Source organism: Equus caballus, chromosome 22 (genome assembly GCF_041296265.1).
Source record: "Equus caballus isolate H_3958 breed thoroughbred chromosome 22, TB-T2T, whole genome shotgun sequence".
NCBI lineage: Eukaryota > Metazoa > Chordata > Mammalia > Perissodactyla > Equidae > Equus > Equus caballus.
This window is the reverse complement of record NC_091705.1, coordinates 30,139,047-30,152,410: the sequence shown is the minus strand read 5'-3', so window position 1 is coordinate 30,152,410 and position 13,364 is coordinate 30,139,047. Positions and strand designations below refer to the sequence as shown.

General features: G+C 41.8%; 1 protein-coding gene across 9 annotated transcripts in view; it reads right to left on the bottom strand.

Annotated features, from left to right (window-relative positions):
* The window catches only part of DHX35 (DEAH-box helicase 35), a 67,680-nt gene that overhangs the window by 34,975 nt on the left and 19,341 nt on the right, over positions 1 to 13,364 (bottom strand). For 7 of the 9 annotated variants that reach the window (XR_011431059.1, XR_011431058.1, XR_011431060.1 and 4 more), the window contains exons 5-10: positions 10,132 to 10,236; positions 8,150 to 8,211; positions 7,239 to 7,308; positions 5,005 to 5,064; positions 1,300 to 1,412; positions 263 to 359 (exon numbers count right to left, since the gene is read on the bottom strand). Coding sequence is in view for 6 of the 9 variants with exons in the window: in XM_023626561.2 (XP_023482329.1) it covers positions 263 to 359; positions 1,300 to 1,412; positions 5,005 to 5,064; positions 7,239 to 7,308; positions 8,150 to 8,211; positions 10,132 to 10,236 (507 nt within the window). In the remaining 3 variants the exon portion in view is untranslated. Of the gene's footprint in view, positions 1 to 262; positions 360 to 1,299; positions 1,413 to 5,004; positions 5,065 to 7,238; positions 7,309 to 8,149; positions 8,212 to 10,131; positions 10,237 to 10,724; positions 10,816 to 13,364 lie in introns of those variants that run through there. The other 2 variants (XM_070247844.1, XM_070247845.1) reach the window with 2 other exon arrangements.

Here is a 13,364-nt window from a genome sequence, read left to right as displayed (position 1 = left end):
CTGAATTTACTTTGGAATTAGCTAATAAATTTAAAGTACATTTAACCCTGTGCAGACAGAACAGGCTGGAGCTAATGACTCTCTGCCAATCTAGTCAGTGGAAGAATGACTTCAAATCAAACAATTTTTTATGCAATTAAGCAACAACAAAATACAATAAAACATGAAATAAATGGCTAAGTAAATTAATAGGCCTCTGTTTCAATTGTGGTGCTGCCTTAACATGTTTGTTCATCACAGAGAAAAGGTCCAACGGAATTACCTGGCCAGTAAGAAATGCGAGTACGTCTCCATCTCCCTCCGTCTGGTGAATTTTCATCACAGTTTCTACAGTTGATTTGATATAATCTGGAACAGGGCTGAAAAGATGTATGAGATCAATCCGTCACTAGAACATGCTCATTAACTATAGCTCAATTACCCCAATTATCTGGCAGCGAAGCCTCATGAAAGTTAGTTTGGGCCTGCCTGGCAAGTAATCAGTATATGAATAAATAAAATAAATAGTCATCTTTTTTTTAATGCAGCATTCAAAAATAATCCATAATTACATGTATACTATGATTTCTGGCTTAATGTGCAAAGAAATAAAAACAATAAACCCACACAAATAGATATGCTACTCTTTAGCATGCAAAGATGCCTGGTCAGAGAAAACTGGGGGCTGTGGTCGCAGCGCTGAATCCCACACTCTTTCCACTTTCCCTCCTGACCACTGGCAGCACATCTGAGTGGAGCAGATGGAGCTGATGGGTGCGCTGTCCAGCTAGAATGACTCAGAAGCCAGGCCCACAACTCTCTGTATTTATCAACCACTGGACCAGGCTCCTGGTCTTTCTTTGTCCAGTTAGGTGTAGGAATTAGAATGGCCCCTTCCTGTCCAAGGGGGCTCCTCCCAGAAATGTCAACGAGGCCTTCTGGCTAAGATGTAGAGGGCTGAGAACCCAAATGATTCAAATCCCCAATACTGCCCCTGCTGACCAGGGGTCTTATAAACCTCAGTTCTGAAAACTACTACGCCCCCTCCCAGCAACTTGTTACAATTTTGCTCTTTCCCACTGAGCTGCTGACCAGAGACTCAAAACCTGAGCATCGGTGTCAAAGAGTGTAAACCGAATTCAGCAGCGATACTGGCAGGGTTCCAGAACATCCTATCAATGACAGGAGACACAGAACATGCTCCTCCTCATCAGCCTGGCATATCACCCTTGGAGCTGCAAGCAGATATGTTGCTTCTCATTTCACAATACAGGCCTAGTTTTCTAATCACCATCATTAAAAAGGCAAGGATCATCAAACCTTTGGAGATAAAAGATATCCACTGGAAATGTTCGCCCTTCCACTGTAAGAATCACACATGTATCCCTGGTGGGGTCACTGGTATCATTTTGATTAAAGAAATCCCGAAATTTCTAAAAAAAAAAAAAAAAAATCCATTCTTCATTCCTTTAGAAAATAGGTTTCACAGTAACTCATGGAAAGAAAGAAATAACATAAAACTGGCAGAGCAGGGGATGGGTAGTAGGGATTGGAGAGAGATATATATATACTACAGACCATGGGTTGCAGAATAATTATGAAAAATCATATTTTTATTACTATAATTTTGAGGAATCACATTTCAATGACAGACTCTTTCCTAAGGTTTGATCAAAAGAATAAAGGTTAGATTTCAAAACCATATTTACTGATGCATCAGAGTTAACACGTAGCTGTGGCATTATTTATCTTCTCCTATCCCCTGTATTTTAATTTAACTGAAAATTAGGTCAAAAGGTGTGATTCAAGTTAAATGCACATTAAGTTAGGTTGATATGTAGTTCTAATCTGGAAAGCATAGACTTGATCACACAAGGTTATCAATTTATAAAGGAAACTTCTACTTCTGTGTATAGCAGGTATGTTCCTGGCAACATAACTACAGATACATATTTACTATAACCTTCCCAGTGGATTTCAGGCCACTTGATGGCAGGAACGGTGGCTTCTCCGGCTTTATATGCCCTACAGGAGTTAGCACAACACTGTGTGGGGTAGGTCGTCAATTATATACTTCTTTGACACTCCCACTGTACCCTCTTGAAAGAAGTGACTCTCCACAGTTCCTCTGGAATAGTGGCCACATTTTCTCCACTGGCACTTGACCACCAGACCGGCAGTCTATACGGAGGCCCCACACAAGAGCTCTGGCCAAGACTGGTGCAGGGAAACACCACCAAAGATCATCTCTTGGAGAATGTGACCCAAGATACACAGAGAAGCTGAGCCCGAGCAGACCAGAGTGACCAAACCAGCAGCGGAGTGAATGCTAGATGGGACGCTGCTGTGCCAGCAGCCAAGGAGGCACTGACATCCTGGCTGGTGGAGTGTGTCATTATCCTATTCTCAACGACCTTCCCATTCGCCCACTACCTTCCAGCTCCCCAAGGCCTGGTTCGGCATTAATTTCTATTCTCCTAGGACACCCAGCTGCATGATCACAAGTCCTGTCTTCTTTACTTCCCTGTGTGTCTTTACTAAATACGCCCAGACCTGCTCCTGGAAACCAAGAGCCCAGGACTGCACTGAGGATTGGCATCAAATACAAAATGAATGGGCATGGAGGAGTACTTCTAAAAGAGTCAACTGGATTTAACCACAAAATACTGGGATGCCATAGACTAACCTCAAAGTTGTGTTTGACAAGAGTAAGCACAGATTTAAAAGTGCCTCACGGCAGCAAAGGAACTGTGCTGAACTACATGGCTACAGAGCTATGAAGAACCACCATTCTTCACTTTCTTTTGGGGTAAATTCCCTTCACGTGACTTCAGCCTTCCTGTGTCCTATGATGTGTATGGCACAGGCACGCTAAAAGTGATGCACCAACAAATGAGAAGAGACAGCCCCCAACACCCCAAAAGAGTGAATAATCCAGGGGGACAGGTGTGCAAAGAACCAGTCATCACACAAAGCAAGGCAGAATGACTAGATGACCAGAAAAGAGCTGCAAGTTACAATCGGAGAGAATGAAAGGTCAATAGAAAGGTCAATAATGACTGGCTTTAGGGAAGGCTTCATGGAGGCAGCAGTCTCCCCTGGCCAAGTCTTAACAGATGAGGCTTATTACTGGCTGGGAAGGAGAAGAGACACCCCTTCCTAGGATGACAGCAGAGTGCCCCAGACAGAGGAGAGAGGTCAAGGTCCAGGGCAGGCCAGCGTCATCTCTGAGTTAGCCCTCTCATCAACAAGATGGACAAACTGCTGTCCACTCTGCAAGGCTGTTGTGTAGTTCAAATAAAATGAATGTGGCTGCAACTGGCACAGATCTGGCCCAGAATGGGTACTTGATAAGTGATCGCAGTTATCACTCTGAAGCGGCCCAAACGTCATGCTGCACAGGCACTTTATCTAATGGCCAAGACAAGGGCAGTGGGGACGGGCATAATATTATCAGACATGTGTTCTGGATGCTGGACCCTGGTGGGCATGTTGGAGAAGGGCAGGGACAATAAGAGATTGGAGGCAAGCAGACTAATTAAGAAAGCTATTATAGTAGCTCAGAGGAGAGAGAACGAAAGCATGAAGTCGGAATGGTGTGGAAGCAAAGCATTCCTGAGGTGAGCTTGGTGGAACCCGGCAATCACGAGTGTGAGTGCACGCACGTGCACGCTCGGGAGGATGGAATTACTTCTTAATCAGGGATAAAAACTTCCGAAAGCAATGGAAGTCTTGAGCCTGAACGACTGCTAACGAGAAAGGGACTGCCATGGAGAAGCCGAGAGTCACAGGCTTGGAGGAGTCACAGGTCGATGAGTCAGGGGGTCTGTGACTGGCCAGCTGCTGGCAGCTCAGGCTGGAGCACAGGGGCACAGTCAAGAAGGCCACAAGCATGAAGCAGCCACTGAACCAGGGGCCATGAGGGAGGGCAGCCTGGAGGAGGAAGAGCAGCCAGCAAAGGAGCCTGAGGGGAAGCCGTCAGGGAGGCAGGAGAGAGGGGAGACGGCAGGCCTGTAGAAGCTGCGGGTAGATGAGGAAGATTTTAAGAAGGACTTGGTGGGCACAGCTAAATGCCACCAAAAAGGCAAACAGAACGGGAAGGATGCCTACACCTTAGCTTAGTCCAGGAATATGTGGTGCTGAAAAGAAAAGATGGGGAGTTACTCTTTCAAGACATAAAATTCATCATCAAGTGTGAAGGCACAAGGCCTTTATCCTTAAGATCTTTATCTTTTATCTTTATCATACATACAGAAAATTATAGGCTAGAAAGCAAATAAATATAGGATCAACAGTAGATGCATCTTGAGACAGAAGGAAGGAACAGGAAGAGTGAAATGAGTTCAGCACACCTGGAAAAGGAGCGTTTGAGTCAGGTTTCAAAGAGATGGGACCACAGTGACACAGACATACAGTAAGAAACACAAAATGACCTGAATGAAGAGGACAGTCTGTGAAATGGAACGTAACTGGCATGGACATCTGCTGGGCTGTCCTCCCAGCTCACCACAGTTTTCCTTCCCTGGTCGCTGCTCCTACTTGGCACAGGAATGGGCTCCCAGCAGCCATGTCTACACAACTCACCCACCAGGCCTACAGAGGTAGCCCACGCAGATTGGTCCCAAGTGAGCACCTGACCCCAGCCAACCCCAAGTTCCTTCTCTAGGAATCTAGAAAGAGAAATTAGTCTCTCTCCAAGTAGCTGGATCTGTGACCAAAACTGTAGAAATACAGCCTCATACTGAAAAAAGTAATAAAAAGAAGCTACCTGTGTAGGGAGAAATACAGTATGTAGAGAAACCAGACAAATAGGTAACTACAAACTCAATTAATTACATGCTAATTTCCACCCACAAGCTGAAAAGGAGTATCCTCTGATCACATGGAATCCAGGACATGGGATGGCCCGATAAAGAAGGTAGGCCACTCTGCCAAAGTGAAGCTCTTGCTAGAGGTAACTCCCCAAGGACTAGTCCAGCAATTCCAGTGCCTACGGGGGACGGGGTGGGGGGGAAACACTCGTACCTCTGCATCCAGAGTGGCTGAAGCCACAATCAATCGAAGATCCCCTCGCTTTTTCTGAATCTAAAAAAGAAGGCATTAGGAAACAATGATAACAGTGTAATATTCACAGATGAAATAATCTGATACCTGAAATTTATCTCAAAATAATTCAGTGTGTACTTTGGGGGTTTGAGGGGAGCTTATAGAAAAAACAGGACTGACCACAAGTTGACAGTTATTAAAGTCATAGGTACAAAGGGGGTTCATTATATTATTCTTTCTAATCATGTGATAAAATTTTCCAAAATAAAAAGCTAAAAAAAATTTTTATAGAAAGTATAAAGGAGCTTTAAGACCTCAATTTGAATTTGCCAAAAGTAAAACCATTCTTCCTTAACAGTTGGGTCTCTGGATAGTCAAAATCTATGCATATACAGTTAAAGTAGGAAAAAGTACATTACAAGCAAACAAACAACAAATGACAACTCCGAGACAGAAACAAGGACAAAACATACTAACAGTTATTCAAAGAAACAGATAATCAACAGGCATAGGAGAAATCATCAAATAAACTACAGTAAAAATATATAATAACAAATGAGATTGTTTTTTCATCCATCACATTGGCAAGGATCTATTTTTTTAAGGCTAATATTCAGTGTTGGCAAAGATTCAGTGAAATATGCTCTCTTATTATACTGTTCCCAAGAAGGTAACAACTGGGTGAGATAATCCCTGTTAAGTATCAAAAGTCAACTCTTTGGCCAAGGAATAAAATAATAATGAAAATAACAATAATGGCAGCAGCTAACATATACTAAGTTAGGTGCTACTCCAGGCTCTCTGCGTAGTTGTGTAATAAACGCATTGCACAAAAATAACTGGCTAAGAGACTACGGGCATCTGAAATCCAGCCCACCCTCCCCTCACCTAGCTGTGGACACCCTTCTAGTGGGAGCATCTTTTTCTAATTTGCACAAAGGTGGCACTTCATGGTCTCTGTGACCCTGTGCAGGTGCCCTCCTAAGAATTATACATTCTCTTATTTAAACCTCACAACAATCATGCTACAGAGCAGCCCCGTCTCTCTTAATGAGGGAGAGCTTCTGTCCAACACCACAGCCACCAGCACATGTGGCTGCAGAGCCTTGAAACACAGCCAATGTGACTGAGGAGTTGAATTTTTTACTTTATTCTAACTAGTCACAGGTGGCCAGTGGCTACCACACAGGAAAGTGCACCAGCACAGATATAGAGACTTCTATTATCCCCATTTTAGAGACGAGCGCACTCAGTGGAGTCACACTGAACCCAGGCGGTCTGAGCCGGAGTCCACGCTTTTAATCACCCAGCTCTGCCACCTCTTTTTAGACTTCTGTGACTGGGAATTTGTGCAAAAAAGACCAATCAGAAAATCCGAGAAGGGAGGAGAGGAGGGAGGTAAGGTTGAAACAAGACTGGCCGTGAGTTGTAATCGTTGAAGCCAGATGTTGGGCACAGGACAGTCATTAAACCACTCTCTTTTACTCTGGGGTATGTGTGAAAACTTCTATAATAAACAGTTAAAAAAAGAAAAGAAAGAAATGCAACAGATCTAATTATAAGGGTGCTCATTGCAATATTATTTAAAATACCTCAAATTTGGAAGCCATAGAATGGCTAACAGTAAGCGAAGAGTCAAAAACGTTATAGTAGACACATGTGATTATACAGCCATTAAAAATAATGTCTTCACAAGGCCAGCCTGGTGGCATAGCGGTTAAGTTTGTGCACTCTGCTTTGGTGGCCTTTGGTTCGCCGGTGCAGATCCCAGGCGTGGACCTACACACTGCTTATCAAGCTACGCTGTGGCAGACATCCCACTTATAAAACAGAGGAAGATGGGCACAGATGTTAGCTCAGGGCCAATCTTGCTCAAAAAAGAAATAAATAATGTCTTCAAAAAATATTTAATGACACAGGAAAATAATCCTGATGTGATGTTTTAAGAGAAATGAGCAAGATACAAATTAGCACATACAATCCAATCCCTAATATGCCCGAAGAGATGCGTGTACACACACAGTGACACAGAGGAAAAAGAAGAGAAGAAAACATACCAACATTCTACCACTGATTTTCTCTGAATTGGTAGGATTATGGATGATTTTAATTTTTTTCCTTCATATTTTGTTGGATTTTCTAATTTGGTACAATTACTTTCCTAATCAAGCCACAAACTAAAAAAAACAAAAAGGCTGGCAGTGAAGTCATACCTTTTTCAGCAAGCCAATGGCAATGTCTGTGTACAAGGTCCTCTCGTGGGCTTCATCCAGCATGATGGCGCTGAGAATCAGAGGGAAGATCTTGTGAGCATCAGACAAACCTGCCCGCAACATCCCATCCAGATCGTCAAAGGGACTGCTGGGTGTTTAGGCCCCATGCCAACACTTGGTGCCAAAAGTAAAGCTGAGTAACTCCTTTTTGACGGGAGGTATCTCTTAAGCTAATAAAAATGGTGACATCAACATATCTTGGTGAAGAAAATGGTGAATTTATTGCTATCTTTAAAGAGTTTTACCACCCACTTTGGATTCCAATAGGACCTAATAACTGATTTTAATTTACAATATAACATATAACCCCACACAGCAACAAAATTCAGAATGAGGCCCAACCACCCAAAGATTGTTAAGCTGCAGAAAACAGCACAAAGAGGCATGTGATCAGAGCTGTGTCACATGTGTACCAGGGAGCCAAATGTGACATTCTTTTCCAGAATATCAGAGCCTGGGTGGGACAACTTTAACGTCACAAGTGATGGACAAAGACACCCAAGGGGGAGAAAGGGTAAATAATTATTTGGACTCTGCATATTATGTTCAACAAAACATTGCCCAGTTCTGTGCTGTGACTCTGCAGTCACCATCAATCCTGGGATATAAGAGAGGCAAGATAAAAATGACAAGTCAACAGACTGTTAAAATAATGACAGGGATATTAATGTGCCCATTTTTGACTGTGTAAATTATAAGAAAAACATCAAGGCTGAAAGAGCCAGGGGACAGAGGAAAGCTTTGGGGCAGCTGAATGCAGTCACAAGTCCCAGCTATTAACACAACTGCTTCTCATCTACCCATGCATTTTTCAAACTTTAGGAAAGTTATCATAAGAAAAACATATTTACCTATATTTTGTTAACAATGGGTCAACCATCATTTCCCTGACCAACATTCCATCAGTGAGAAACTAAAAAACAAAAACACAAAGTTTTAGAAATAATTCATTTACACTGTATATGAATGTTTTTTTAAACTTCAAATGCAGCCAATCACATAACCTCTTTGCCAGTGTGTGTATAAGACAACTCCCACAAAGGACCATAAGGAAATGCCCCAACATTTTAGTCATCAAGCAGTGGAACTGTTCACAGACAAGACTCAAACATGGGATCCGCAGCTGGGGCCTGCCAGTCTTTCAGCAGAATTTCACCTGCATTTTCACCTGTCTGAGCATCGGCCAAGCCCCATGTCCTCCGGGCCTGCACCCCTGGCACTGCTGATGAACAGACAAACCTCTGTCTGCCCAAGGGAATGCCATGAGTCTCAGGTAATTGTTCCTAAAACATCCCAAAGATGGCAGACGTGTAGCTCCTGAAGTTATTAACCTCAGCTTCAACTGATATTATTTTAGGGGGGCTGGATGGGGTGTGGTTAAGAATAAAGGATATGGTGTCACAGTGCTGGGAGTTCAGATCCTGGTCTACCTCTTACTAGCTGTGTGAACCTTAGGCAAGTTACTTACACTTTCTGAGCCTGATTCCTCATTTGTAAAATGCAGATAGCAACAGTATCTACCTCAGAAGGTCATTGTGAGAACTGACACAGTACATGTAAAGTGTCTAGCACAGGAACCAGCACACAGACAGTGTTCAAGAATGTCAGCTGTCATCATTTAGGATTAAGGCATGTTTACAAAATGCCTTAGAAATATGCAGTAACAACTACATGTTACTACTGTCACCCAAAAACAATTCAGTACTTTAACAAAGCTAAACATCTCCCTCACATGCCAGAGAGCTTAGTATTTTTATTTTTTCTTTTGTTTTTAAGAGCAGGATGCGTTTCCATCATATTTTTCTCAGACCTGGTACCAGCTGCCACATAGATACACAGGAGTGAAAATGAGAACCTGCCACAACGACTGACCACCAGTTAAGAACTGAGCACCTTAAAATTATGACCAAATGGAATACAAAAGATTTCATGAAAAGACACAAAAACAATCATTTGGTCATGTAATCCACTGTAAGGTGTCTAAAAATTAGCTACTTTAAATAAATTTGATGGCACAGAATATCTCCTTTACCCAGCAAAATGAATCTCAAAGGTAACAAAATACAGAAATTTGGAAAACAAGGACCATATTTTTATAAATCACTGCATTGTTCATTCAGCTCATCCGATTCTTTTCAGTTTTTCTCTGTTGCAAATTGAGAGGTAACTGGGATTCTAATAGCCAATTTTCATTTCACCAGAGCACTTTCATTCATTGTTTTAGACTCTGATTCCAACACAGCGGTACCCAGTAGACACTGTTGAGATGACTGGACACCAATTATTACTGATACTAATTCTTTTAACAGTAGCCAGGGGGTCAAAGAACACACGTGGAAAATCTATTATCACGTAAAAATGGGAAAGTCCTGACTACTGAAAGCAATATTTGTGAATTTTACACTTTATCAATTTATACTACCTTGTCCCTGTTTTTAAGTCTTTCATAGGCAAGTGTGTATATTTAGACAGCTATGTGGACTGGTGGGAAAATAAGAAAACACTCATAAGAAAGCGCATCTTTGAGTCCTGCTTCCATCACTGACGGGCACACAATGTCAGCCACGTCATCCAGCCTCCCAGGCCCTCAACCTCTTCAGCTGCAGACCCACGCCTCACCCTTACTTCCAAGGGCCTTTCTGGGCTAAGAATGAAGGACTCTGAAGAGGCTCTGCGCCTCCCAGCAGACCAAATTCCCCAGGGCCAGGATGGTTTCATACACTCTCTGCCATGGATCAGTGTCCTGGTCAGCAGCGATGGCTGCATGTTTTTAATTCCCCCAAAATAATCTCCTTCCTTATTTACATTAGGAAAAGTAACTTGAGCACTTCACCTTAATTCTCGTGGCCAGCGGGTCAGTGCAGTCATCAAAGCGGATGCAGTAGCCCACCTCATGGCCCAGCACCGCACCCCTCTCCTCAGCCACTCTCCCTGCAACCTTTGGGAAGAAAGATCATGCTGAAAATAGAGACATAGAAATTACTGCACAGAGCACATACTATGGGAAATCTAAAGGTCACTTATTTTTTAAAAAGTATGCGAAAACAACAGACAATGAGAAGAAAAGTGTCAGCTTATTAGAGAACAAGTGTAATAACCTTTGTGATTTATTAACTTTACGGATCTCACCTCATTCTACAATCCACTGGAGGCAACTTATAAGAACATACACAACAAAAATGGAATCACATAAAGATGTTACAGATCAGGATCAAAGAAACGACAGATAAATTTCAAAAGATCAAAGCTAATGAGAAAATTTTAAAAAATAGATAATCCAAAGTTATTTAAGTTAAGCCACAAATTCAGCTCTAAATTTCCTGGCGGCCAAAGCAAAAAGGGAAGCAGAAGAAATTACAAGATTCACTCTGTTCCTAAAGCCTTCTTTAGCACACCAACTGGGGACAAATTTTCATGTCTTCATACCATAAAATAAAGCACCTTCCACTGGACCATGAAGGCAGAAGAGGAATGATCAAATTCAATACTAGGCCAAGTTCATCTTCTCTCTGGAGGAAAACAAATAATGTTCCCAGAGCCAGATAACCTAAAACAATTTGCAATAGTGTCCCAACCACCAGAACCATTAAAAGGGGAAATAAAGACAAGAATGCAGGTTAAATAAAAAAGGGCAGACGAGGGGCTGGCCCCGTGGTCGAGTGGTTAAGTTCGCACGCTCCGCTGCTGCAGGCGGCCCAGTGTTTCGTTGGTTCGAATCCTGGGCGCGGACATGGCACTGCTCATCAAACCACGCTGAGGCAGCGTCCCGCATGCCACAACTAGAAGGACCCACGATGAAGAATATACAACTATGTACTGGGGAGCTTTGGGGAGAAAAAGGAAAAAAATAAAATCTTTAAAAAAAAAAAAGGGCAGACGAGCAGATTAGCAAAGGATCCAAGTTGACATAATACAACAAAAGTAGGAAACAAAATACTAGCATATTATGAAGACCATAAACTAGATATATTTTTCACCTACCAACATACGACAAACAAAAGGTGAGCGTAGGAAAGAGAAAAAACAATCCAACAGCAAGATCTCCTACCGCCCCAAGAAGGCTATTCAAAGGTTATTAACTTAACGGAAAATATTTGAAATAATGAATAAATATAAAAGTGAAAAAGCAATAATGGTTATAATTTAGTTTAACTCAAAAGAAACTGAAGAGTTTCACGCTCATTATATAAACTCCCTAAGTGAAAAGAACCAAAAGGAAGCAATATTATCGAGGTTTCCTGGGACCTGGCACACCGACTCCCATGTGAGGCATGCTAAGTTTAGTCTCCCTCTGTCACAGGTGAGGGGAGCTCCCCACACAGACCCAGAGTCCTGTGTCTGGAACGTGGGCTGGCACAGCAGGTGTCCAAGGGCAGAGCCATTGGGCCGCAGCGGCCCCAGGCTCAGGAACCCAGAGGCTCCCTGTACTCAGCCTCTGAGCCAAGCACCTCGGGCATTATCTGGCCATCAGCGTTTGAGAAACTGAGGAGCAGGTGAGGATCAGAAGTGGCTCTGCTTAATGACTTAAAATTACAGATCTGGTAAGCCAAAACAAAATCAATCATCGGGCAGCTGGTCTATACCACACAGTCTTTCGAAACATCTTATGAAACCAGAAATTCATCCCACACCACTCTACCTCTGGAGGCTCTATTTCCCAATAACCAGTCTTTCACCAGGACAGTTTTGTTATTGTTATTGTTTCAATTTCAACCCTAAGATCATTACAACATAAATATCAGAAAATTGTAGAAATAGAGAACGTATGCATAGAGATACTAGGAGCTAACAGAGAAAATAGTCCTATAAGAATGAGCATAAATAAACTAACCCTCTCCCAAAAAATATAACCATTTTATGGGTCTATAAGGTAAAAGCCAAACATATTTATTCTTACTTCACTATCTGTATAGATTTTCTATAAAAAAGTATGCATTTTATTTTCAAACTCTTTTTTTTTAACTTTATCACATATACCACTGGACATTAGAAAGGTCAGATTCTATTGGCTTTTTAATAGATTTATACCTCCATTGTTTAAATTCTACTACCAATAACTCATCAATTGGACCGGATAAATATTATCTTTTTGACAGAAGCAAAGAAATATACGGAAAGGGAGGTAAAAAGAAAAAGAAAAACCAATCATTGAGCACCTGCTATACGGCAGTGCTATCAAGCATTCACAAATTCTCTCTCATTAAATCTGCATACCGCCCATGAGGTGGGCAAGATACTCCCGTTTTTACAAAGAAAGAAACTGAAATAAGACAGGAGTTAAAGTTTGGTCTGAATCACAGGGCCTGGTCTTGAAGTCAAACCCAGGCCACGTAAGCCCAGTGAGCACACTCACTAGAAACGGCCTCTCTTGGAGATCAAGCAACGGCTTATGCAATCTGCTCCCAGGCTCTGAGACTGTTTGCAGATTTTAGTCTGTACTCAAAGTACTTTTTGAGATGCAGCATTTCAAACCTGACAGTTCTATTAATATTACAAAGTTAATTTATACGCTCTTTGTTCTTTCAAGAGAAAGCGTGTGGTTTCATGGATATTATCCATGGCTACAAATTTGGAGCTAAAAGGAAAACTAATTAAGAGCTTGAATTCCAAACCACAAATAGGAAAAATTGCTCTAATTTTTAAGTAAGTGAGTCATCTTTTGGCGACATAAAAGGTTAAGTCTAACATCAAAATGTAGTTTCCAAACTTTTATCCCCATTTTTACACACACACACACACACACACACACACACACAAGACTTGGAAAATATTTATCAATAATTTCTAACTTGACAACAATCAGAAAATGAACTTTGGGGAAAAAGATTACACGATAATTAAACCTAGCAAAAATAACTTGAGGAAACAGAATTAATTTTTTGTCCAGGTAAAGATGGCAAATAAAGGCATTTTTGTCCCATTTCCCTCTCTCAGAGCTAATTAAACACAACAAAAGAATTAAAACATATTATCAACCAAAACTTCCATGTTCAATGAAGGAGGAAACAGCCAGAAGCCCAAACAATAAACTAGGAAGCACAGCTGCCAAACACTGTGAGGTCGGCA